This window comes from Petromyzon marinus, chromosome 6 (assembly GCF_048934315.1).
Source record: "Petromyzon marinus isolate PM22_M1 ecotype Great Lakes invasive population chromosome 6, UKy_Petmar_22M1.pri1.0, whole genome shotgun sequence".
Taxonomy (NCBI): domain Eukaryota; kingdom Metazoa; phylum Chordata; class Hyperoartia; order Petromyzontiformes; family Petromyzontidae; genus Petromyzon; species Petromyzon marinus.
The window spans coordinates 4,821,568-4,849,461 of NC_133672.1; the positions used below are offsets into that span (position 1 = coordinate 4,821,568).

Here is a 27,894-nt window from a genome sequence, read left to right on the forward strand (position 1 = left end):
CATCGCTGATATCACGATTTATTTTTTTGTTCCATTAATACAGCAAACCACAGTAAAATTGCAATCAGTGCATAATATATACTGTATTGTTGACAATGGATTGCTTTCATTATATATTTGTTAAAAATAACAATCGTTAAATACAATGCCTTCCACGTGGGTGTGCATGCCAGTGATGTTTTGCTAAAAGCTTCATTCTAAAAGCATTTACAAAATGCTTAACTCGGTGCTCAGCTCAGTTAAATAGAATAATTTATTTAAAAAAAACCCTAAAAATTGCTTTCACTTGCTATAACAAATAACTTTTAAAACATCACGTAAACAATTTTTAACACAGTAGATACAAAAAAAACAGTTAAATAAGTATCATGCAAAAAAAAGTGTGCAATCCAGGAATGTAAAAAATATATTAACATGAGCAAACAGGAGTGCAAACTTGAAAAATGGTAACAGAGTGCAGGTCGTTTTGCAAAGGGACAAGGTCCGGACGCACTAACAATACAGCACTTAGATTACATGGTGCCTGTAACACATGAAAGGGAATGAATGCATTTACCTTGTAGAAATATCTGATCTGACGTGGATAAGACGTGGATAACCGATGGGACCCTGAGACAGATTGGCAAGCGCCTGTGTGGTCCACCAGACCAGCATGTCACTTCCACTGGCAATGTTACACACTGACCAGGCGGTGGAGCTGTTGTGGGTTTTCCCACTTCCAGTCTTTAAAATGTTTTCTACATGCGTGTTGCGTGTGTACCATCGGGTGCGAACGGAAAGTGGGTCTTCCTTTTTCCACTAAAGCAAGGCAACTCATTACACTTCAACCGCACTATCACACCATCCTCCTTTTTTAGAAGTCTTCACCAAGTTTACCGTTGTTCAAATGAGAACGACGATGAGCGTGTAAGTTCTCCGATGTGTTGTATCACGTGTTGTTCAACATGATGTCCGACGTTTCGTGCAATGTGCTGGGAGCTTCTTCAGGAACCGAAACATTGGACGTCATGCCGAAAAACACGAGGCTCAACTTGGTAACACATCAGAGAGCCATGAACCACAGCTGCGAAAACTTACCCAAGTAGTAATGATTTGCTTGCCATGGCCTTTAGTCGAGTGTACAGTCTCTCCAATATATTTAATAGCCTTAGCGTTATGTATATTCCCCAGTGGTTCGGCGTGGTTAGCATGGGCCCTGGTGTAAGGAATAAAAATGGCATCCCCCCCTGTCCGATTTTTCCTTTCCCCACCCTCTTTGTAGAAAGAGCGCCTCGGCACTTCAGTGAACCACAGCGCAGTTGCACTGCCTGCAGACTCAACAAGAGCTGCACCACTGATGTTCCCAGAGCAGTTATTGCGATCAATACGTGTCGGGGCAAACCTAGAGATTATTACACTCCAGTCGTTTGGCATTAAAAACACTAGGCATTGGTTGGCATTTAATGATTAACCCACCCCCTCCGGGAATCAATCAGCACCCGAGTGATTTGATGAAATGTCACGACTTGGCATCACGATTATATTCGAGAATCGATTAAATTTTTCTTATTTTAACCACTTAATTTCTCTTGGTTCTTAATTTCTCCATCTTGTTTGTAGTTTTGATCTTCCCATTGGGCATTAGTGAGCATCAGCATATCATTTTCATATATATTTCATAAATCATATCGATTTACATGCATATGAACATGATAATCAATTGTATTAGATGAATCCAGGTTTCTCGCTACATGCCCAGGCATTATCCAGAGGTGTGTGGTCTCAACAGGACTCAATTAGCTCGGTGAACTCTTGCCAAACGGTCACACAAAAGCCATACATTTTGCGAGATATTAACTACCTCGCCTGGTATGCAGGAGGTCGTGGGTTCAATCCCAACCCTGACACCTGCTGTATATTTGCAGTTTGCATGTTCGAATGTTTGCATGCAAACTCGCGTGGATTTTTCTCCGGGTCCTCTAGCTTCCCCCTCCAAATTTAGAAACATGCATTTAGAGCATTTGGCTGCTATAAATTTCCATGCGATAAGCCACTTCGTTGAGCTACGTAGCTCAGTAGCCCTCACCTCGTAAAATAAATTCTACACCAACAGTCACTAAAACTTTGGTTTATGCATACTGTACTATCATTTGCCAATACAGCAATACATAATCTTCACAAGACGTTCAGTCTTTATGTATAACAGTAGTTTTAGTCCATAGGTCAGCTCTCCATATGAAAACTAGTTCCAATTGGTTTTACAACCCATGTATCTGCGGCATTCCTACAACATTGGTTTTTAAAATACTTATAACCAAATACGCCATTTAGAATACCGTGACCGTTAAACATATTTTATTTTTAGGTAAAGGCGCAGCCCTGCAATTTCTCACTTGCGTGGCTGCTGGTGGAAGGGCCTTCACTAGAAGGAGCTCTACAGAGCTCCTCTAGTACCACATACTGTAGTTAAATATTGATCATAGCAAAAACAAAAATCCTTATTTAAAACGCTGACAAAAGCTGCATCTGTATTTATCAAAATAAGTTTTCCTGCCACACACACACACACAATGCTGCAGGGAACGGCGCTGTGAGCGATTGCTGAGCCGTGCAGCCGAGGTCTGGCCTGAGTGTTGGTGGTTGCTCTTCAGTGTGTTTGCAGGGGCTGAAGAAGCTCTCGGCACGTGGAGCGAAATGTCGGACATTATGCCGAATAACATGCGGCACAACCCGAAAACACATCGAACTGCCGTACAGAGCGGCCACGGAAAACCTGCACGTGGTTACGATGAGTTCCCTTCGTGCTCCCCCTGCGTTCGTCCTCATAACTGCACCCCTCTCATCGAGGTGATTCGCGCCTTCAACCTGGGGACGACGGAGGCGCAAGGGTTAATTCTGTGGCCACCAAACGATCAAATCACCGATTTGAAATGGTGATTACATTTAATATGTGCACCCAATCTTACAGTGCGAGGTTGTCACAAATGCATTTTAGTGTCACGGACGAATATACTCTGCGGGAGTTTCACAGTAGGGGGGAGATGTTGCGATGTGGTTTTACTAAATTAGGTGACTTGCGAGTGTTTTTCTTTAATTTGGAAAATGTGAACTGTGATGCTGACAAACATGGCCTACTCTTCAAAGAATATCTCTGGATCTTTAACGTCTGCCGTGATGCAGAGAGCGTGTAATAAATTTCCGGCAGATTGCTTGTGAATGGGTAAAAGTATAAGCCCCGCTCGAGCAGTTGAGAGAAGGGCTGTGCACGTACGAATGATCACCCGCATATACATACGATGACGTGTTAAATTCTGTCCGGAGTTTTTGTCCTGACCTTGCGACCTGCTGTGAGGATCCGCCTTGCCTTGACAATGGCAGCGAGGCTCGGAACTGGGCCTCCAGCTTCATGTAGATCCCACCCGGGTACTGGGAATGGCAGCGTAACCCACTCATAAGCAGGATGTCTGTGCAGGTGTTATTGCGTAATAGCACTGTAGTATATCGTAGTTGTTAGCACATTAAGCTTGCAACCTGGAGGTCACCGGTTCGATTGAATCTCTTGGCGCGGCAGATTATGCAATAGAAAAGTTATTGTTTGAATTTTTTTTCATTTTCGTGGTTTCCCTCCAAATTTATCCTGATTGTGTCATTGGAATCGTGTCATGAGACAAAGCATCTATTCAAATCTCCCACAGAGCAGAGTTAAGAGAACGGCCCACAGAAGTGGTTTTCACAGAGCTACGTCTGAGCTTTGGTAAACACAGCAGGGGGCAGCACTTTCCAATCCGCTCGGCATAAGACAAGACCAATGTTTTTAATGATCAGAACAGAAATTTGGCCAAATGAATCGAAGAAGCAAATTTAATGGGATGGCTTTTTTGCACAATGGTGACCGAGGTGAATCCATAAGCTCGCGCCACTTGAGAACTCTGTTCAATAGCAACCGTCTGCCTCCATATGAACCCAGGATCTCAGCAGTGCCAGCTCGGCGCTCTTGATCGCCGAGTCACTCCGCCACCTCCAATGGGCAAGTTTCTTAAACCCCCCTTACCGCCGCCCCCACCTCTGTTCACTCAGCAGTATAAATAGGTACCTAATCATCGGTCGGCAGGTCACGTGTGGTTGGGTAAAGTGTGGGTACTCCCACCACTTCCAAGATGTCTGGTCAGTGTGGAAGCGTAGGCCACATACCCTAGAGAAGGTTATCTCGAGCTCCCTCTCGTGGAGACCCTTCTACCGGCTGAGGCGTGAGCAAGCAATTTCAGGGAATCACCTTTAACGAGGTCAAAACACAATCATGTTGTCGGTTTTGTAAAATGTCGTCGTATCGCGATTTATTGTTGCACGTTTTTTTCTGTGCAATGTTTAATTACCTGGCGATATTGATGAAACAATGAAGTAAGAAATCAAAAGTTGTAACTCAAGAGCCATTACCTCGTGTATCGACGTGGACAAGAGGCGTTTCTCGCTGTTGTGTTACCTCTTTAACTTCCCTGGTCTTGCCCCGATCGGTGCTTTCACTGAAGCGGAGCTTGGCGAGGTAAGCGCAGAAGTCATTCATCCTGCGCTGGTCTGCACACGCGCCCACCATCAAACACGAGCCGCTCTGCAACTAAACCAATAACTCGAGCAAACGGTCTAGAGCACGATTCAACTACATTTTCCCACGGACCACGTGATACAATTAGCGTGTGCTGGCGGGTCACGATTATGTCATCCATCCCGCTTACAGGTGTTATCAAGTCACATGGAGTAGTGACACCATAACGTCTGTACATGTGACCGCTAATATGTACCTCTCATCTCCAGATTTCTCATGCCCTCTTGTCTATCTCACTGTCATCTCACGAAGAGACGATCTCTTGGCTACAGCTCTTGTCATCGCACTCTCTTGTTTACCTCTATTTCAGCTCATTAGTCATTATCTACATCTCGGTGGCCAACATCTCTAGGTGGGCCATAGCTTCGCGGGTGACTCCAAGAGCCTTTGTCGGCTAGATGTGGCCCGGCGGCCGTCAGTTAAAGAACCCTGGTCTAGTGTATACCTGTAGAATTCCTCCGACTAATCAGAAAACACGACGACCAACTGCAGAACTGCATCAAATGTGCATGCATGTGCGATGCTTGTTATCTGCCAGCGATCAGGAAAGAACAAAAGCTATAACTGTTGCCTGTGCGTCATGGTAAGCGTGTAACGATGTGTCGATTAATCCGTTAGCGATTCTTACACTTGTGTGAGATACGTCAAATCGCGCATGAGAATCAATTACAATCATTGCAAGTGATGTGAACATTTTACCATTGGACTAACATTACAGACTTGCTATGTGCGTGGTAACGGGACTCGGCGTACCCTCCTCACGCTGGGTGTCCTGATTGTATCTCATGGAGCGGCACACGTCCCACTTCTTCCGCTGCGCGCACACGCTGTGAGCGTCCACACGCAGACGGGAACTCGTTACGGTCGTTACGGGTCCGACACGACGAATGGCATCGTCTCCCGTTCCTGCCCGTCCCGCACCGCAGACCCATGCCACAACTCTCTCCAAGAAAGATCTGTTCAAGTCCTCTTTAAATTCACTTCCCAACCCCATTGCCAACCCCCCCCCCCACCACAATTTCTAAGTGTCCCAAAATATAACCATAATATATAGGTCAGTAAAGGTGCAGCCCTGAAATAAATTGATAATGCCGCTGTTGGTGGCAAATCGAGAGAGCCCCCTCTAGAAGCTATTTTGGCCTACTCTTCCACATTCACTATGTTGTCATAGTCATCATTTTTTAAAATATTTTTTATCAAGTGTCTTGAGATGCTTTTACATTGAGATGGTATCATCATCATGAACCATTGTCTATACCCTGCAGTATGAAGGCCTCCCAATTTTATCATGGTGCCTCGTGTTCCGGCAACGTCTCAATCCATCTCGCTCCGACACGTGAACTCATCGCTCAACTATGGTGGTGGTCAACTTCTCAGGCATGTTCTCTCATTTGGCTGCCATGGTGTTACCACCAGCCTTGTCGCATCAGTTACAATGGAGATTGAATAACAATATAAATTCACTCAAGTGCAAGCCGACTCGATTACATAATACACGTGCAAATGCAGGTTACTTACTTGAATGGGGAAGGGCTCAACAGGTTTACCTATGAAAGAACAGATTTTTTTTCACACGTAAGCTCAAACAAATGGTAACAATTCAGAATTCACCAAATCTGGGCTATATATTCCTACACACACATTGCTTCAAAAGCAAAACACATGGAATGCCTTGGCACCTTTTCTTTCTGAGGCGTGCGAGAGGTTTTCTTCCTGGCTTTGATGGACTTCTTGGTCTGTTTCTTACCTAGAGAGCAAAGAGGGGAAGGTTAGGCTCATCCTTGTTACATTTATACTGGCAGGTGCTGGTTTACGGTTCGTCTGTGGCCGTTTGCGTCAAGAGCCACTACACACACAGATGATTGCACTGCGCTCTGCGATTCTGGGCTAGGTATCGTATAAAATGTCATCAGCTCTTAGCATATAGTATCTCTAAGCTCATGATGCATGCATCACAACACAGGCATCAAATCGGACATATATGAAGCAATGTTTTTACAATGAGCATGTTGCATGTGGGAGTTGCCGTGGTGTAATGGTTAGCACACGATTCGATGTCTTAGCGCCCGAGTTGAGACGCAAAAACTCAACATCTTCTTGGTTCTTTCGGTAAAGTCACGTAGAAGGGAAAAAATAAAAAGTAAACATAATAAAATAAAATTATCACGACGTTTCGGCCACAACACAAGCAGCCGTCCTCAGGTGAAGAAACAGAACTGTCGGAAAGACAGCGCTCCAATGAACATTCTAAGCTTGGCAGCGTCTTTTAAGCTGGGTGGGAGGAGCAGAGCGCCTTGACAAAGGAGTTTACATATCAGCAGAAGAATTTAGCATTGAAGTAGCTGTGTTAATGTGAGAGATTAGCAGGATGTTAAAGTCAGAAATTAGCATGTAACTGGGAGATTAGCATCATATTAATGTGAGGAATTAGCATGTAACTGGTCACGGAAGTAGCTAAATCAGAGTTTACATATCAACAGAGGCATTTAGTATATTAACGCTAAAGAACTGCAACTACCCAACTATCATACAATAAACTGATGTGAAAGAACTAAATATAAACTAACATCAATATAATCAATGTACTCAATATATTCTCCACTAAGTTAAACGTTTAACATTAAGTAACTGGGTATACACTACATTATATAATGACTACCATATAGTGAACCGATAAAAAAAAAAAATATAAACTACATCAATATCATCAATATACTCAATATACTCTTCAATAAGCTGAGCTACGAACAATAAGTCATGTATAATGACTCTGACTTTAACATAGCTACTTCCGTGACCAGTTACATGCTAATTCCTCACATTAAGAATGATGCTAATCTCCCAGTTACATGCTAATTTCTGACTTTAACATCCTGCTAATCTCTCACATTAACACAGCTACTTCAATGCTAAATTCTTCTGTTGATATGTAAACTCCTTTGTCAAGGCGCTCTGCTCCTCCCACCCAGCTTAAAAGACGCTGCCAAGCTTAGCAGTGTTCATTGGAGCGCTGTCTTTCCGACAGTTCTCTTTCTTCACCTGAGGAAGGCTACTTGTGTTGTGGCCGAAACGTCGTGATAATTTTATTTTATTGTTTTATTTTTTATTATTTCCCTTCTACGTGACTTTACCGAAAGAACCAAGAAGATTAATCCCTGCAGTCACGAAAGCTTTAAATCGAAAAACTCAACATATTTCTCAATAACTCTGTGGCCTTCAAGGAAAAAATATATAACGGGTGACATTTTGGGCAATGGCCCTTCCTTCACAGGACATAGAGTGGCCAGAGAGGTAGCAAACGCAGTATCACCAATTTAAAATATGAAAAAACCCCTGATAATCCCGAATTCCCACGTCGTCCATCCAGCATTAGAAGGAGATACGCCACATGCCACATCTGACGTCACACGGGTGAGCGGGGGTGTGACTTTTTCCAACTATTTTCACGTTGTCCATTTAGTCAAGTAATCTAAAAGATCATCAATAGAGCAATAAATGTCAAGTAATCGCGCGTGTTCAGATGCACTTCGACGGCCGTCTGGAACGCTCTTCCTTCCGATATTAGGAAGCCACTGGAGCTTTGCACTTTTACATCTAGATTGAAAACTCATTTTCTTTTGAACTGCTTTTTGTGTTAGTTTGTTGTCCTTCCGCCGCAACTCCGATTAGCACGTTTGGCTACGGTGCGAAAGAAGTTCAACATACGTACAACATTATTTAATAATAATAATAATAATTAAAATGTATAAAGCGCCCTTAAACAATCGTTCTAAGTGCGCTATGCATGGAAAGGCGAATTAGTTAACAACCAAGTAAATAAGAGGTGAAGAAGACGTTTGAAAATAACTAAAGGGAGAAAAACATTTTAAACGTATATGTTTTTGGTCGAGATTTGAAGATTTCCAAAGTGTCTCGGAAGTCCTGACCTCCAGAATTTAGATGCTGCGATGCTAAGTTGGTAGTGGTGCACAAGTACAAATAACAACAGCAACAAAAAACAACAACACATTCGTCAAATTACACTGTGGCCCTAAAAGCAAAGTATATAACAGGCGACATTTTGGGCAACGGTCCTTCTGCACAGCACATAAATGGAGAGGCCAGGGAGATAGAGTGGATACGAATAATAGTGAGAGACAACACTTTACACCTGCACTTTTTCTGTTTTGAGGCGGTGTTACTGACGAATGTGTTGACGTTTACGATTACTTAAATTGTTGAACGTAAAAAAACTGCTTGAACCTCTCTTCTTGTGCACTTCCTCCTCGTCTCCAACTTCATCATCTGTCACCTCTGACCCCGTCGTGTAATCATCATCCTCAGAAAGCAGGGCCTGGACCTTTAACTGCATACAAATACAATCAACAGCTGTTGCACAAAAAATCTATACAAATGTCAACCAAATCAAACACTGCTGTATGCGAATTATAAATTAACCCACGTGCAGTTTGAACACTGCGATCTGAATTTATTATATTGAAGTGTCACTAAGTCAACAGGTTATAAATCTTTGAAGCAAAAATACGCTCATGTCTTTTGTCTAAAGCATAAACACATCAGAAATGAGATAAGTCACAACTCTAAACCATTGAATTGTCGGTCTAAGGACAGGTCTGTTGTCCAAGTTACTGCCACCCTGTACAATCTAGCACTTTCCTTTTTGCTTCATCACACGCCTCCTCCCTTTCTTAAATGTCCCTCCCTTGCTCTATCTAAAAAAAAGCTATTTTATTTTACCAGGTAAAGCCTACTGCGCTATGTAGCTCTTTTTCAGAAGCGACCTGACCACAAATGACAGCTCAACAGAGTGGCTTATCATGTGGAAATGTATAGCAGCCAAATACTCTAAAACGCCTGTTTCTAAGTGTGGAGCTAAAAACTGGAGGAGAAAAAATGCACGCAACCACAGGGAGAGAGAACATGCAAACTCAAAATATACAGGTGTCATAGTCGGGACCAAACCAACGACCTCCTACGTACCAGGCGAGGGAGCTAACATCTCGCCATTGCGGCACCCTATCGCTTGCTCCTTTTCCTCAACATCCTTAGGAGAGCTCTCTTCAGAAAGCCTACACCGCTGGCAATATAACCACTGCAGATCTAGTTCCTTCTCTCAATTGTTTCAATGAAACTTCTCTTCTCCCGATCCCACATCAGCACTTACCCACATCTCAGTCACTTACCAGCCACAAATAAAAAGACCTGCCTGCCACAGCTGAAAATCCCCTCGATATGACTATGGTCAGTTGAGTTGCTGTTCAGTCTACGGTAAGGACTTACCACATCTGCCACTTTCTTTAAACCCGCAATGTTGGTAGCGCCCTCACCATCGTGCTTCTTTACCTCCGTGGCGACCGCGGCGGTCCAGTCGCTGCCGTTTCGTGTAAAGAGAAGGCGCAAACACAAAAGGCCTTGAATTCATCATGTGTTTAAAAGCCAGTCTCTTTCAACAACACGAGCTGCTCTCTTACATGAACGAGTGTAAAACTGGGCGCAGTGAGTCAGTGCTTGGGAGGCAAGGGTTGGTGGATCATGTAGAGAATCGATCGGGACCCCCTGTTAAATTTCTCTCCTGCATAGCTTGGGGGCCTGGGCCCCTCCGGTCTGTGGGCCCCGTTGCAGTTGCACCACCCGCACACTCAATAGGCATGCCAATTGAATGCAATGGGTGAATCGTTATCTGGGGTTACCCACCTCATCCGCCCCCCAAGGCACAGGTGCGCTCACCTGCTGGCGGATGGCGTGAAAGGCACGCACACAGCGTCGCGGTGAAGCAGGAGGTCCTGGTGGACCCGTGCACTGGGCCCGGCTTCGCCACTCGCCCGTGACACCACGTGGTCACGCACTTTGCAGCCCTGCGAGGCCGGGGGGGTGGGGAGGTAGATGAGTGAGGGGTAGGGTAGCAAATCGGGTTCAGCTAAGACCGGATTGGTTGGCACGGTGAGTCACGTAAGGATGGGGAGATGGTGGCATGGCGAATCAGATGTAATCATGACTCTGATTTGTAACAATAAATTAAATCACTGGGAGGGATTCATCGGATACCAATTGCTACAATTATAGCGACACTCAGGGCTGACAGGAAGGTTTTTGGAGGCCTGGTGCCGTCTCTGCCCTTTCTGTTGTTGTTACTTCCTGATTATTGGACATCTGTGAAAAAGAGCTTCACAGTTCATCGGATTTCTCCAGGATAAATAAAGATCCTGACTCTGAGAACCCCTCAGATCTGAGGTTTGGGGCGAACTGCCCTACTTGAAGCCCACTCCTCCCCCCTGGCTGTTCCCGTCCATGGACCTTGGCAATGCTAGGCAAACGATGCTGTTGTTTAAACTCGCAGTTGAATGTGTTCGCATTGGCTGCAGTGGCTGACCTTGCTGCGCTGCAAGGGATCAAAGCGGATCGTGCGCTGCTTGCAGCAGGGATAGATCCCTAAGCCAGTGGGCGCGCCAGCCTCCCAGTCATCCCCGTACAGGGCCGGGTGCGTGTGGTACAGGCAATGGGATAAATCCTTGCACAAGAAAACCTGCGACAAAAACACACAGGCACACACACGTGAAATGTTACTTAGAATATGAATGGGCTTTGGAAAAGGCAAGCCTCATTGCTTGTGTTTTGAGTGTTGTGGCATTTTATCTTGACTTACAGCTCCAGCTGAAGTTTACAAAATATACCAAAAAAAGAACTCCTCGGAAAAATTGTGCTTTGGACATGCGGGAAGTACGGTACAACATTGCAGATCTGACTCACAGGGGACTTAAGTATAGGTGGATATGGTGGTTGGATATGCAACATACTGTATTTGTAAACAATACAGATCTTTCTGCGGAAAATCTACTCATATCCACCAAATTAATGCCACCCACACCATTAACTTGTGCACACGCACCTACCTTTAACCTTTTGTACCAAGTAGTTGTGCAGAGCATCCCTCAAAATAATCACTGACATACACCAATAAAATATAAACGGGTAAATGATTGCAATTTATAAGTTAAATCCATACTTGCAGAATTGTTAAATGTCGACTTATCAGTCAGATATGGCACGTTGAGTTTTTATTATTTTCAACATAAGTTGAAAGCGTTTTACGCATCAGCTCGTCCACGTGTCCATTGGTAAGCGGCAGGCGCACTATAAGAAACGCAGATCCAATATGAACAAAACTTTTAGAGAAAGCTGCGTTGCTGTTAGGGACTAGCTCATTCTCAAACCTGGCCGGATTGCCCAAATTCTTGGCCAAAACTAGGAACACGCAAACCAGCGCAAAACGAACTATTTGAGAATAATCAAACGCAGTTTGCGCCGACAGCAACCCGTCAACTTCCCGCACCGCCAACCGAACACTTCCGAAGGCAGGCGCGTGCCGGAGAACATTACATAGTCCACACGTGCGCATGATTCTTCCTGGACCTGCTTGCGTTAGACTGCACCTGATTGCAGCGGGAGCAGGTGAGGTAGTTGACGGTGCCCCAGAGGCGCCAGTAGACGTTGCGCCACGACTTGAGCTCCTTGTGGAGCGCCGAGAGATACACGTATAAGTCCCAGCCGCTTTCCCTGCACGGGGGGGGAGCAGGGCGGAGAGACAGCGGCGTGAAGGCACGTGTTATTTTCTCGGAACTTCTCCCGATTATTGGTCATGCGGTGTCGATAAATGCACCCGGAAGACGAGGGTCAGGAGCGGTTGTTGCAGTGTTGACCGCTGAAGCTGGATATCAGGCGCTAACCTCAGCCCACTGTGTGCGTGTGATCTCTGGGGAAGGGTGTGCGTCGTTCAAATGCCGGTCTTGCTTAGTCACAAGCGAACTCACACGAGCCGTACTCTTTGGTTCTATTCGGTAAAGTCACGTAGGTAAAAAATAAAATAACAAAAATCACGACGTTTCGGCCACAACACAAGTGGCATTCATCAGGTGAAGGGACCGTGCTGTCATGAGGACAGCGTTGGAGTGACAGTACGGTCCCTTAACCTGATGAAGGCCACTTGTGTTGTGGCCTGAAACGTCCTGATTTTTGTTATTTTATTTTTTACCTACGTGACTTTACCGAATAGAACCAAAGAGTATGGATCCTTGCAGTCACGAAAGCTTCAAATCTAGAATTCACACGAGCCAAACGTACCGACCGTATCAGATGCCGAACAATTACCGACTCCATCCTTGGGGACGGACTGCATGATGATGATGATAAATGAAGTCAACTGCATTAATAGAGGGGTCGAAATTTGGGTGCTAACCCTGATCCTACACGGCAACTGTATGCCTCATCACTGATACGCTTGTCTGGACGTGTATCGTTATTGGTGTGTCTGTCCACTTTCACTCGTCTGTGTCTAGATACGCGCATCTGTCCGTGTCTATTCATGTACACCAATCGGTCCGTGTGTCTGTATACATGAAAAAATGAAAACTCCAGAAAAAAATCACGAAGCGAGAGAGGGGGTGGAGTGGGAGTGGGGGGGGGGCTTTCGGAAAACCTGACATGGCGATACAGAATCTCTCCGTGGTGGTCGATGAGCATCTGGCTGCGCACGCAGGGCAGCTTGCTCTGCGTGTCCTTGGTCAGCAGCCTCCGACAGAGCCGGCACCTGCAAGAAGACACGACGAGAGCCCGGGGCGTGCGTGCGGGCGGGCGGGCGGGCGGGCACGTGGGGGTGGGAGCGACAGCTGCTCCAGTCGGGAAAGAACATCGCTCCGGCGTCGCTTAGGTAACGACAAATAAACACGGCAGCAGATATTCGGAAAGCCCCTGCTGATATCTTGATAATGAGCTTGATAACTGGGAGGTGACACGGCCTAGGGGGTCGTGCGTTGACGGCTTGTTACAGAGTTCTACAGTTCGAATCCAGCGGCTGCCATGGTTAATGCTGTATTAATCATAAAAATACGAGTTGTCTGCTTCAAAGTGGACGGTAAAAATCGCGCGACGTCAATGGCAAGAGTAGGACATCGTATACCAGCAGTATGGTCAATATTTTAAAACTTACCCGTAAATGACTCAATAATAATTTTCTTTTATATCGCATCATTTATGCAAAACTGCATCTCACAATTGGTTTACACATAGCAGTCATCACCCCCAGCTGTGAAACAGTGGCAGGACCCTCTTGAAAAAGTCATAAGACTCAGTCAGGCTTTCCTGAGTAAACAAGTGTAGTAATAATAGGTTTTAATCAACAAATAAATGCATCATTACACGTTTATTCTCCCCCTGAATTTTCCATCACCAAACGTGGGGAAGTGCGGAAAAATAAGCCCCACGTTTCGCACAGCATGGGGAGACCCTTATTTGGCAGTGGTTCACAAAAGGACCGCATGCATGCATTTGTTATCTAACACTAATAAGCATAGAAAATGTCACATATACGACCATCACTTTTCCACTCTGGTAAATTAACTGCATGCACCCAGTGCAGTATTTAGACAAGGCGCAACTGTCACTCTACAGACGTTCACATATCTTATCTTTTTCACACATCCGCCTATACCTCAAGTCCCCAGCGTGTCGGATATGCGACCTTGTGTTACTTGTAACTAACGGCTGTCACTCCGGCGCCTCACCTGTAAAGCGAGGCGGCGGAGCTGGGAGAGTCGAGGTTCTTGTGCTCCGCGTCGAACAGCCGCTCGATTTTCTTACAGAAGATTTTACTGGCAAAAGCACACGGACAGAAAGACCTCCGAGCGTTACGCTGAATGATACAAATTCCTCTTCGAGCAATTTGCGATGTTTCAAGACAAAACAATGTGAAAAAGCCTCTACGTTAGCTTTACACTCAAGAGCATCGTCAATAACGCCGTTTCAGACAATGACCCTTCTTCACAGCATATAATTAGCTAATGCATTGGGTGTGTTTTTAATTGTGCCTGTGCACTACTGCGAATGCAGCATCGCCAGATAATTTGTCAAAGTTTTTTGTTTTATTATTTTGCTTTTTTCCCCCCAAAATCATTCCGGTTGTGCTCTTGGCAATGTATCACGAAATGGAAAATCCATTCCCGAAATCTTGCGGTCGCGTGCTCCATGTGTCAGGGAATGCCTGTCTGTGTTGCAGATGTTTCACGTGTACCCAAAAATAAATATATTTTATGCAGTAGGGGTCACACTTTCCAACACACGCTGCTAAGGGGCAGCTTGTCACACGTCAGTCAACCCGTCATTTTTAGTTCTCGAACTAAAATTTTTCAAATTAAATTATAAACGAAGTTTAACAGGAGGTGTTATTGTTGTTTTGTTCAATAAGTCATGAATGCACCGAAAGCATCAACTCAATGCATTTGAGAGTACAATTTAATCACGGGTGGCTGCTCGTATTCAAACCTATGAACATAGCGGTGCCATCTCAATGCTCTAACCCGGACCACTTCAACTTGTAATCCAGCACCGTGGAGGCGATGGTTGTTGGATCACTCAAATGCTGCGAAACTCCGTTCCCGTAGGCACCAAGGTGCCATACCCTGACTCGCCAGGAGAAGGCAGTACAGCAAATAGGACTAATCACCATCTGTTTCCAACTGTGCGGGGATAGGGAGTTGCCCTCTCGCACTCGTTGATTGTCTCCGGGTGCTCCGGTTTCCTCTCGCTTGTATAAACGTTCATCTATTGGCTGAAAACATCTTAAAATACCAATGCAGGACCCTTCTGAAAAGGAGTCCTATGACTCAATGTGGCTTTCCTGGATATATAAGTCATTATAATTACATAAAAATAACATGTGCCCGATCTTATCAGACCTCGGATTGAGCCTTGGAGAGTGCTTGGATGGCTGACCACCAAGCACAAAAGCAGGTGCTGTAGGCCCTGTGGGCAGTGCAGCAAAATCCATTGTTCTGTGCTCCCTGCACCTTCATCCAATGCGCACTGGCCCAGCGTGGTGAGTTATGGTAAACTAACACCGCTTCTGAATGTGGGGAGGCCCTCATCCAGAAGCGGACGGACAAAACGCGCTGCACATGTAGTGGACGAGAATGCGTTGGCGCGCGGCTGGTCAGCAGGGTGTGCCATTGCGCTGGAAATATGAAGATCCATAATAAGGATGTTAAGTAAAAGGGCACATCAGCAATAGACAACGATGCTTGGTCGCAAGCAAAGCACGATCAACATGGGACGGGGTAAACAGAGTGCATTCACCATCTGTCCCAGAGGTTCTTGTTTCTCGTAACGGGGATTTTGTTGCCATTGGAAGCAACTCCGCCTAATGGCAAACACGGATGATGGTTGGGGAATTATGGTAACAAATGGCCAAACGTTATGCGGCATGTTTTAAAACCGCTTAAACATTCACCACGGGTGGCCGGGTGTCTCGGAGAGCTAGAACTGTGTGAGAGCAGAGCTGGTGCTGCTGAGTGCATGAGTTCGAATCAGAGGGTCAACCGTCCATAGTTAATTGGATTCTCGAGTATAGTGGAAGCAGAGAAAGCTGCTGAAGACCGCCCGGGCATGGCGTGGGCTTGTTGTGGCGTTATGCTCCACAGGGAACGAAGAGGAGTAAGTAAATCGAGCATTGTGAGTTGATGGTCTCAGAATGGTAGCGAATGACTTTTTATTGATTTAATAAATGACTTGAGCTTCTTCCAGCATGGAACACTAAATAAGTAGGGTTTCTATGAAAACTAGGAGCGGGGCATACAGAACATGTGCAACTTTCTTGAACAACCTAAGCCAAATTAACTAATTGTGAAAGTAGTTGCATGACATCTGCCAGGCTGTTCTCGACACCGAGTGGTGCAATTCTTGCCACACACACACACTGCTAGGGTTCATATTGAAAATGTCTTCGTCTCTTAGCCAGACAACTAAAGAACAATTGCAATTTAATTGTGAAGAAAAAAAAAACATTTTTAAAAACTTTCACAATTCAGGACACTCATGCAAACTAAACCCCACCTCCTAAACTTGTCCTTGCGATCCTTGAGCTCCTCGGCCTGGCTGTGAGTGAACAGGTCCGCGATGCGCATCACCAGCTCCTCGCCAATGCAGTTCATGTTGGAGGGGGCTGACACCACATCGGCCATGTGGGCATGGCAGTACCGCACGCACTCCTCCACCTGCACACAATCGGGAGGGAAAGGAAGGCAGTTCATCTTCATCATCACTCTGGGGTGGCCCAACGGTAGTGCGTTCGCAGCTTGTTGCAGTTATTCGCGGTTCGAACTCTGGCAGACTGCCCTGGCGAATACTGCAGAAAGCATTAACCATACAGTACATGCCGTCTGCTTCGCAGTAGACGTTAAAGACTCACGTGACTTCATTTGCAAGAGTGAGCCATTGTGCGTCGGTGTTATGGTCCAAATTTGCCAAATTACCTGCAAATTAATCAATTAGCATTGCACAGAGCAAACATTGCCCCCGACTGTGAACTTACTGCAGACTGTTGTTGTCTGTTGAAACATAGTGCCTTCGTGATAGCCTTGCATTATAAAGGTGGCGCAACAACCAAATGCACGAAATTAATATAATTACTGTCAATTAATATTTGTACGGCACCTCTCAAGGCACCAGGCGGCAAGGGAGGCCCCATGGCAGCTGTCCCTGTGAGGCACAAGCTGAATACAACACCGGCCAGCAAACGGTCATTCATCTGTCAGGACAGAGAACGACGCTCCTTTCCAATTGTAGAGCAAGAAATAAGTTGGGCCATGGTCTGAAATTTCAAGCAAATTATATATTTTTACTTTTAAGGCCAGTGTTACTGATGTGCGTGTTAAGGCTTTGTTATTTGTATTTGTGTACCACTGCCAATGCAGCAGCATCACCTTTGACGAAATACAAGTTGGCTTGAGAAGAACACGCCACAGATGGTGAGCGTTGTAAAAATATGCCGTCGAGGTCCCGAGGAAATTGTGAAACAGTGAAATTTAGGAACACAGCCCCAAAACAAACAATCCGAGCACACGGCCGAATTTAAACACAACTTCACAAATGCAATAAAGCAATTACGTACAAAACACATTGTACAAAAACATATTTTATCGTTAGCTCACTCTGCCATTGCGTCCGAATTATGAGAATGACAAATCTCAAAGTGCAATAACAGACGTTGCAAATTAAGTAGTAATTTTTTAAAAAGAATTAAACAAGAAAAATGGACATGTCACAGCCTTGGTTTCGCCTCGGACTTATGAGACTGGACGGCCTCGAACGCAAGCACTGAGCCGCACCAGCGGATTTATTCCATGACGACGGTGGGGCTTTTTGGCGTGGATGAAATCAACACAGTCCAACCGTTGTCAAGAAACAAGTGTCGCAGGCACAACTGCGTCTCCGTTTGGAAAACAAAGGCAAAACAGTGCAGTGTTTGTGCAGCGTTTCAAAATATCGGCTCGCACAACCAGCTCGCGTTCCTTACGAGGGGTCACGGCGTTGCTGCTGCTGCGAGATGTGCGGTCCCACAAGGCAAATGAGCCTCAGCTGAAAAAATATACGAAAGTTTATGCATACTCACCAAAGAGTCCATTTTTAGGAATTCTGACGAGATGAGAATTGAGATTACGTTGTTTGGTTCTGTATGGGTGGTGGGGAGGGGTAACATGGAAGTGTACATTTATCAGTACCGTATAATGCACGTGAAATGTAAACGTAATATAAGTTTTGGCAATGGTTAGAGAGTTGAAATCAAAGACAAATGCTCTTTTTTTTAAAATTGCATACAAACTCGCTATACGTTGCTGTGGCGCATTATAGGTAATACCATAATGTTTCAACAACATTTCCGCGTTCATAAATACTGCTGGATTATTGGTCTCAAAAGCCAGCTAATGGCTAAAACATTTTTTTTGTATCGTGAGACACAAAACAGAGTTCTATATATATAAAAAAATGGGTTAATAAAATTTACTAAATTGAATGATCGAATCAAGTTTCATCAGGGTTGCGATTCAACTCAACACTATGGTAAAACGTAGCACATCTGTTACAGGAGTGACTTAAAACTATTACGTACCAGCATATATGCATCGAGAAATATTGATTCTTATACATGAAATTCAATGCATGTATCTTCTGCTCAAGAATCGACAGTATATTAATGATTACATCATGCCATCCCCATTATAGAGTAACTAAGAGGTTAATTAAAGATAGTAACAGGGTTTTTGCTATCATTGAACGACATCGCAGCTCCGTGAATCTCGATTGTAGGGATCAAATAGATCAACGATGGAACTGCAGGGTCCACAAGAGGAACACGAACTTGCTCCCCTTAGGGGTGGCCGGGTGGCACGGTAATCGAAGCACTGCACCGGAAGTCCGCAGAACCTGGGTTCAAATTCGGGTTTCAGCCACCCGCGATTCAGCAGGGTTTTCAAGAGGTGTAGCCAAAATGTATGGTCTCAGCCTGGTTGCAAATGACCGCACAGAAAAAGCGGAACATTCAATGTTGCCTTTTTTCCCCCACTTCATTTGGGGAAATAATTTCTCTCTGTCATTATATTATTGAAAAAAAGTTTTGCTGGCTGCTTGCCTAGCTGGCTATGCGCCATTCTGACTGGCTGGAGGCTATGCACTACCCTGGGCGCCAGAAGGAGGGGGTGCATGCATGGGTGGCCGGCACACAAGTGGGGGTTTGCGGTGGGGGGGGGGGCATAGTGAGGGGGTGCGGGGTGGGCCACCAAGGGGAAGTGCAAGTGGGGGTGGTTGCGAGGGCCGCGGGGGGCACGTGCGGTGAGGGGTGCACGAGAAAGAGGTGCAGTTGGTGAGGTGGGGGGGGGCACTGGGGGTCACCTAGGGGTGGGGAGGTGCGGATGTTTTCTGATTCTGATGTTGGGGGTTGAGGAAGACAATTGTTATTTACAATATAGCCAGAAAGAGAATCACATCCAAAGGATGTACGGGCTGCTAGTCTTCTTAAGCATTTTACAAATAATCCCCCTTGGCAACGCATGATTTTGTAAACAAATCAAGGAAACATAAGACGGCATACCAAGTCTGTGCTACACGCAACACCACAGGAGAAGGAGCTGCTACTCAAAAATACAAAAGCAGTACGAGCAGAAGCTATTGTTTTGTTACCATTTTGCTCCTAGAAAGCTCTTAAAACAAATACGCAACTGGGGTTATTTCCATAGACAATGGTGTTATGCATGGCAGCAACCAGCCCCTGTAAGAGCTGACATTTCACCAACTCAGCTTCACTTAATTTGGTCTTGCACAGCCAAAGTGTCTGCACAGCATTTCTGCAGCAGGGGTTCTCAACTTGTCGGGGCTGCGATGTGGCCTATGGGTCGCCTATTCACCGATCGTTGAAGAGGTTCACTGTTAAAATCCAGCAGCCGCCCTGATTATTACTCTGGGTTTAATAAACCCTAATAATATTACGCGATGTCTGCTTTGCAATGGACGTTCATTATCCCACAATGGAATTCGCAAGAGTCAACCCATGTGTACTGATGTCACGGCTCAAATTTGTCAACTTGAAAAATTACTCGATTGGAATATAAGTAACAATCATCGCACATTACTGCTTTAAACTTGGTAGAAGCCTTCTAAAAAGTTCATGAGACTCAGTGAGGCTTTGCTGGGTAAACAAGCGTAATACAAAATAACAGCTACCCCGCAGTTTCAACAGAGTTCTCTTTGTATAGTGATCAAAATGGATGCATTGTAATACATCAACTACATTAATAATACGGTTTTTCCCCTTTTTTTCTGGCAACAAAACTGAAACCTTTTTTTTTACAAGGATTCATGTCTGCATTAACCACAATACTTGCAGTCAAAATGCAAACAAAAAACACTGATAATATATGCATTGTCCTTGAAACTACATTCTCAGGTTGTTATACATGGGCCAGTGCAACCGTAGTAATTTGTCGGCACAGTCTAGAATCCTGCTGTGATCTTCATACAAACCCCCGAGCCTTTAGCAGCCACCACAATGCTTATTTTTAGTTGCACGAGGGTTCTAAATACTATTTTACACGGGCACTACCAAGTTGCGGCTGCTCTCCGCGGTCGGCCAGCCGCGTGTTGCGCTTGACATAGCGCATGAGCCAGTCGAAGATGTGCGCGTCGCAGTGGACCGAGATGTCCACCTCCTCCCAGCGCTGGGCCTCCATGGAGAGGTATTCAGAGAAGTAGCGCATCTCCTGCACCAGCAGCTGGCGCGGGCAGCTGAAGTCGCGTTTGACGCCACGCGCCTCGTCGCACACGTGGATCACCATCGTGGGCCTGCATGCACACACGGACACGAACGCGTGCAAAGATTAGCCCTCCCGCCGTCCCACCCCTTGTGGCCTTTAACAGACTGTTGGGGTAAGTGCTGTTAGCGAGCAACTATTAATGCAGGCACAGGGCACGAAAGAGTGGCGCTCAGACGCTTTTGTCTCCCAAGCACTGTATTTATTCACGGTACCAGGTACTCATTGAAAGCCGAGTCAACCTAAGAGACCTAGGCCTGCTTCAGCTATTAGACACTGCTCGCCATTGGCATTTGTCATGGCTGGGAATTGAACTCGGGTCTCTGGATTCATAGCACGGTGTGTCAACTACTGTGCCACCACTTCCCAAATGCCACCACAAACAAGGGCGCATACACACTCATGTGCGTGCATATCTTCTCACTGTCAGCTAGAGGCAGAGTGGGTATGGTGCTTGCTGGAGTCCCATGGGCAGTTTCATATTTATTTTTCAAATGCTTAACGGTTTTTTTTCCGGAGGGTTCTGCTTTGGAATGTTTGACCAATACAAATGGGGAGAGTTGCACCTCATGAAGGAACCCGGAGAATCCAGATGAGCCATGGATAGAAAAGCCAGATTGAAGGGGATGCTCACTGATGTTCACCATGGCTGGGCAACCAAACTCGGGTCACCGATTTAATCATGCGGTGCGCGAACCAGCGTGCCACAGCCTCATACATTATTAGGTCCAGTCACAGCTTACCCTTGACTTTCCGTTGACTTCTTTGGCTCTGCAACATCAGCTGCATCTTCCTCCTTGTGGAGCCCGGTTTTGGCAGGAGATGTAGCAGGAACATCTTGATGCAAAATATAAAAACCGAAAAAAGCAACTCGCCAAGCGTGAAAAAATTATTCATTAAAATAGATTCTTAAGCTCGCAATGCATGCATCCGATCCTGTGTTTAAAAAAAGACGTTATTTTAACATTGTGTTCTTGAATCGAATTTAGACCCTGGAACGCGACAATTGAGGTAATCGCTGACAGGATAATCATATTTGCAATATAAACAAGTTGTGATTACAAAATACTGTAACGTTCAGCAGAATGCCGTGCTGTGCACCTGGGGGCCAGCACGCCACGCCGTCCGTCTGGGCTGACGGCTGCGCCTTCATGGCGCAACGCAGCAGCAGCAAGTCCTTGATGTGTCCGACCAAAGCCTGGAACGGCGCGTCCGGCCCATCGTCACCTGCCGGATGAGCCCTGGGAACGAGCGAGAGGACGGCGCTTCTCCTCTTCAGCTCCTCGAAGCGCCGGGCACACTGCGAAGCACAGCGATGCGCTCCCATGACCCTTCGCCGTGAAGTGCTTCCTCGACGTTTCCACAGCGCGTGCGTAGAGCGTCTCGCGTTTCCACCATTCAACGGGCAGAGTGCAACCGCTGGTAAAGAAGGTGGCTCAGTTGGGCCAAGTCAAGGGCTTCCGTGGGGCAGTTTGCTTGCAGGGGGCCGAAGAGTAGTTTTCAAGTACCCTTGGCAGGCCACGTGCTAACAAGCTCCTTCGCGTTATCCAATAATAACGGGAACATTACGTGCGAGTCTAAATGGGCCCTTGCAGCGACGTGACTCTCAGCAAAAATTTAAAACGCAGTGTTGTCAGCTGTACAATATTCCCCTCCAGTAGCTGATTATCACGGTTTAGATGTCCCCACATTGACTAATAATTATGTTTCCGGGTTGTTCTGAAATGGAATTTTAACTCGAGCCATTGCATTCATAGCACAGTCCGCAGACCACTGTGCCACTGTGAGCAGCGCATGGGGTGAAGTCTCGGGCTGTTTCCAGCTCAAGGGCAGTGGGTCCCCATCCCCCCGCTCTAAGTGGTCCCCTGTGGCTCATAGCTCTTGTGAACCGATGGGCACTTCACGAGAGGCAAGCCGCGATCATAACGTTTTAAATTATCACCACCTTGACATGGTAATTATGCTCTATTAAATTGTGTACACACGTGTGCGACATATGAAGTCACTGCACTAACAAAAGCGCGCACAGCACTCGTCTAAGGAACCTTCAGGATTCACGAAACGCCCTTCCCCAAGCCTTCCGTGTCATCAACTCCCCCTGCTCTCCAGTTCCAGTCCAGGAACTTGACCTTGATTTTTCTGTCCAAATCTACAAAGAATATATATGCATGCCGTTTCCGTGCAGCACATTGAGATGCGGTCACATTTAGACGCGTGACAAATTCCAACTGCATTGAACTGTACATGTACAACCTGCTTTATCAATCCTCTACTGTGAGGCCTGTTTTACCATACTTCACCACAACGGACAGTGCGAAGTGGTGAAGATGGAGGGGGGGGGGATCAACAATAGACGTTTGCTGCACTATCCGCTACTAACCACAACACCTAATTACCCTGTCTTTTCCACATGGTTGTCACCCAACAAGCATTAGCCAGGCCCAAACATGCTTAGCTTTTGACATCCGATGCATGGTCCCCAATCCAAACGCCTTCCAGGCCCAAAAATTCTGCTTAGCTTCGGAGATCTGACTATATGAGGCGTCACGGTGGTCACCCATTGGAGCACTATCCGGGCTCAACACTCCTTAGCTTCCGAGATCTGGCGAGATGTGCGGCACACCCCGGTTTACTTTGCCACAGGCATTGTGTACACTGCATTGATTCGAAGGAGGACGGGGCGCCTCACATCGTCGGCGCTGCAGCCGGGCACGAGCCGAGCGATGCTGCCCCAGTCGCCCGGCGGCTCCAGGACCAGCAGCGAGCGCAGCACCGAGTCGAGCAGCTCTTGCTGCGCCGCTTGCGCCGGCCACGCACCGCCGCCGCCACCCTCGAGGTGTCCCACTTGGTTCATCGTTCCTCGCCAGTGGCTGCAGACGCATGAGAAGAGTGCTCTTCATACCAACGCGTTTCCGTCGAGCAGACTGCCAACCACATACCAGCTGGCACCAAATCCTCTTTCAATGTTTTTGTATTCCCATTCATAAATTATGAATATAAAAAAGTATAGTCCTCTATCAATCCACTGCTGAATGAAGGCCTCTTCACACAGTGTTGGTCAGTTATCAGGGAGTTAATCGGATTTCACCACATTGGTCAGTGCGAGTTGGTGAAGGAATGAGAGCCAAGACTAGATCAGATAAAACTCGCTCCTGATCTTGGCCGTGGCACGGCATTTAACTCAAGTTATTGGCTTTATAGCGCAGTGCGCAAAGCACTGTGCCCACCACCTCATGAATTAATGTACATACCATGAAATACAAATTTGTACCGTTCTTGTGCATGCACCTCGAATCTGCAATGGCCCACCGTCTGTTAGGTATGAACATAGGATAGACGGTGACAGCTGATACCCTGCCAGTTCCAACAATTTTTTTTTGCAATCTTTAGGAAAAACTTTTATGTGGCTTATCGTAAAGGAAGATATTCAACCAAAAATGCATTTTCTGGACGATGTAATTACAAAGATGAAATTAATCTATTTAATTAAAAAAAATCATTATTGGCTATATCGTCACACTACACAAGAGATTAATTACTTGATTCGATGATGACGAGGGTCATATATTCTGAAGCATTTACGACAACACTTGAAGCATTTCAGAACGTTCCGCTCACCATGCCCTCTGGGGTGACATTAATCAACCTCCAGGCTGTAGTTTTTGGGCCTCCAAGTAAATCAAACTAAACGTATTTCTTACTTTACAGTTATACGGCATACTTACATATATTCCATCAAATATCCACTTTCTAGCTCTCTGAACAAATTCGACTTCAAATAAGTCGCTGTCAGAATCACCGAAACAAAATCAGACGCAGGACTCTTGCCATTTGTACAAACAGCTCGGGCTCAAAGCACTCAAGCAGCACATTTTGCCACTAACTGCAGTGTTGTATTGCAAATTGTCAAAAGTTCGTGCATAACGAATAACCCAACTCTCTCTCGTTAACACAATAGCATAGAGTATTGAACATCTCAGCAGGGTTTGCCCTGGTGAAATCGGGGGGGCAGTTATATGAATGAGCCACGAGTTGGATTCTCAGCCCAAGGTGACCACGGCGGCGAGTGATATCTGAATCGAGTCGGTGCCCTTCACCCTCCTTCACTAACCAACCAATGCCCAGTGCGGTGAAGTATGGTCCAACAATCCCCCGCATCGTGGGGGAGGCCTTCATCCAGCAGTGTGGGGACATCGGGGCCAAATGTCTTGTTTGTTTATGATTGAGTGTTTAATGACTCAAAGCAGTCTGCTTATAGTAAATGATTAGCCAGTAAGGTCATTGCCCAAGACTTCCTGGCAATACTCTACTGTAATGATTATAAATCTATTGGGCTCTCAGCGTGTTCAATAGAGATACAATGTAAATAATGAGCCACTGAGCTTCTAACCCCGTAACTATAGTTTACTTTTTTACTATTTGCTCGTTCAAAGGTTGTATTCCCATTTTCCAATCTACGTGAAAGGGAAAAATAAGATAAAGGTGCAGCCCTGAAATTGCTTGATAAGGCCACTGCTGGCAGAAGACGGGCCCCTCCAATGTATTAGGCCTGGGGGCTGTCCATAAATGACGTCACGCGATTTTGGCCGATTTTTGAACCCCCCCCCCTCGTCACACTGCGTCACAAAGTCAGACACCCCTCAAATATGACGTCACAAAGCTCTACCCCCCCTCCACAAAAAAAACATTTCTATTTTGAAAATTAAACATGCTTCAAATAGCCTTAAACTATTGCCTTTGTAGTGCGTATTTAATGTGGCACTGCACTCTGATGTTGTAGGAGAAAACATTTATTAAAAAGGCGTTGGAAAGTTGAAATTTAGCATAAAATTCACTTCAAAATAATCAACGTCTAACTAAAACTGCAGATGGTCAGAATATTATATTGAAATTATCCTATAATTTTTATATTTTATAATTATAACTATAACAAAACTTTGTAGTAGAACGTAGCAAAATGGAGAGTACAATAATAACAATCACATTCATTTCACAGAATGAAAAGCCCTGGTAGAATGATTAGAATCTAAATGTTTAATAACAATCATTAATTATTTTTTTTACAAAATGTATGCTTCTCCATTCTCCCATGGAGAAGCAAAATGCTCCTTCATGGAATAAATAAAAGGTGACCTTAGTAAATAAAAATAATCAAATAGTTAATAATGAAAATGTAAACAAAATTTGTGTTGTTATAACAATTCTATTCAATTAATATTTATTTAAAGTTGGGCATTTTGATGTGACGTCACATTTCTCAACCCCTCCCCCCTCGTCACACATCGCCACATGTCTGACCCACCTCCCCCCCTAGGTGCGTGACGTCATTTATGGACGGCCCCCGACTCTTCCACGCTTGCCCGACGTCTTGTAAGGAGGTGGCAGCGATCAGATTGTACCCATTTATACTGCTGGGTGGACATCGGCCGTGGTGGGGGGGGGGGGGGTGTGGTGGCATTGATGCAAGTGCCGCACCGGGAGATCGAACGGGTGAACTCTGCAATATTTTTTTTACAACAAAACAAAAATCAACCTTCAAAAACTCGCACCTCGGTAATGTTGTCCCTGGCTGTTGCCCAAAGCTTCGGTAACGGTTCACACAAAAAATAAAACTTTATCTAAGGGGCCGTCCATAAATGACGTCACGCACCTGGGCGGGGGCAGACATTTGTGACGTCACATCAAAATGCGCAACTTTAAATAAATATAAACAACACGTTCTACTTAATTAAAAATACTTTTTATATTAATGTTTTCTCCTACAACATCAGAGTGCAGCGCCAGCCACATTAAATACGCACTACAATGACAATAGTTTAAAGCGATTTGAAGCATGTTTTATTTGGGGAGGGGGGGGAAGAGCTTTGTGACGTCATATTTGAGGGGGGGGTCAAAAAATCGTCCAAAATCGCGTGACGTCATGTATGGACGGCCCGGTAACGGTTCACACAAAAAATTAAACTTTTATCCAAGTTGAATACTGTCGGCAACTCGAGTTGGCTTACTGCGGCATCGCTCCGGGACTTTCGAACGCAGCAGCGACGTCACAGCCGTAAACTTTCGATATAAAACTCAACACATTCCTCAATCACGCCGCCACCCTAATGGGGTGAATAAAAATAATATATGTGGGACGTTTCAGGCAATGGCCCTCGTGCATAGCCACCGAATCTACGTGTGCACCACTGCCAAAGGCGGCATCGCGATTTTTTGCGTAACTTTATACGTATTCTTGGTTATTACGGTAAAGTCACGCAGAAGGGAAACAATAAAATAATAAAAAAAATCAAAATTTTCTTGCTGTGGTTTTCACACCTGATGATGACTGCTGCTTGTGTTGCAGTCGAAACGTCGTGAGAATTTTATTGTTTCATATTTTTTATCATTTTATTGTTTCCCTTCTACGTGACTTTACCGAAAGAACCAAGAATGTGAATCCCTGCAAGTCACGAAAGCTTTAAATCAAAATTTAACTTCATACGATTTATACATTTTTCCCCCCTCCACATGAACGGAGCCGCCAATTTCGCCCGCCGGAACGCACGTGCGTGCGGCGAAGGAGCGAGCCGATATCATCCGGGGAAGCAGTAAGCCGATTGAACGGCTTAGAAAATAAATAAAAAGGCCGTGAAAACCGCTCACTTGCCCGGCAAGCAGCGGGCAGGGGTCGGCGTCATTCAAACCTCGGCACTTAGCAACTGCTGGGCCCGGTCCGCGTTTATCTCTCCTGTAGACAACCGCTCCTCCTTCACGAACGACGCGTTCCCTTGGCTTCTGATTGCCGCCACACGGGGATGATTTATTTTTGATTATTATTATTTACAAATGTTAATGATTTCAAACAACGAATATATATTGAAATTTGACACTGAAGGAACACTGTAAAGGAACGTTACAGATGATAGCGAATACTGTACAAGAGGTGGATATGCCGGGCTGCCAGGGGAGACGGCCCCGCCCCTCGATCAGCTGTTCGCTCCACCCACGTGATCCACACCCACAACCCCCCCACCCCACGTGATCACCCTCATCCCTCCCCTCACTCTCGCTCCCGGTGACTGAAAATTCACACATCACGTGATCACCCCCCCCCAACCCCGTACGCAACGCACGCGCTTCACACCACGTGATCTAACCGCCCCACCACCCCCCACCTTGCCCACCAAGGACAAAGGTCCCCCCGTA

The 27,894-nt window shown here is 45.6% G+C and overlaps 1 protein-coding gene across 4 annotated transcripts; it reads right to left on the reverse strand.

Moving 5' to 3' along the window:
• Positions 1 to 27,712, reverse strand: SANBR (SANT and BTB domain regulator of CSR). Of its 4 annotated transcripts, XM_032948582.2 has the most exons (21): positions 27,627 to 27,712; positions 27,352 to 27,483; positions 23,399 to 23,579; positions 21,811 to 22,009; positions 21,453 to 21,546; positions 20,502 to 20,740; positions 18,018 to 18,076; positions 16,460 to 16,620; positions 14,137 to 14,223; positions 13,053 to 13,163; positions 12,010 to 12,133; positions 10,950 to 11,102; positions 10,307 to 10,434; positions 9,860 to 9,950; positions 8,822 to 8,924; positions 6,259 to 6,326; positions 6,098 to 6,126; positions 5,333 to 5,406; positions 4,460 to 4,551; positions 3,314 to 3,405; positions 1 to 2,844 (listed from the first exon to the last, which is right to left on the reverse strand). In XM_032948582.2, exons 2-21 carry the CDS (start codon positions 27,384 to 27,386, stop codon positions 2,802 to 2,804), a joined length of 2,163 nt encoding a protein of 720 aa, XP_032804473.2. In that variant the 5' UTR covers positions 27,387 to 27,483; positions 27,627 to 27,712; the 3' UTR covers positions 1 to 2,801. The 4 variants fall into 4 exon arrangements, with proteins under 4 accessions (XP_032804473.2, XP_032804474.2, XP_032804475.2 ...); XM_032948583.2 differs by having other exon boundaries at positions 27,393 to 27,702; XM_032948584.2 differs by having other exon boundaries at positions 27,356 to 27,702.
• Positions 27,713 to 27,894: the final 182 nt, after the last annotated feature.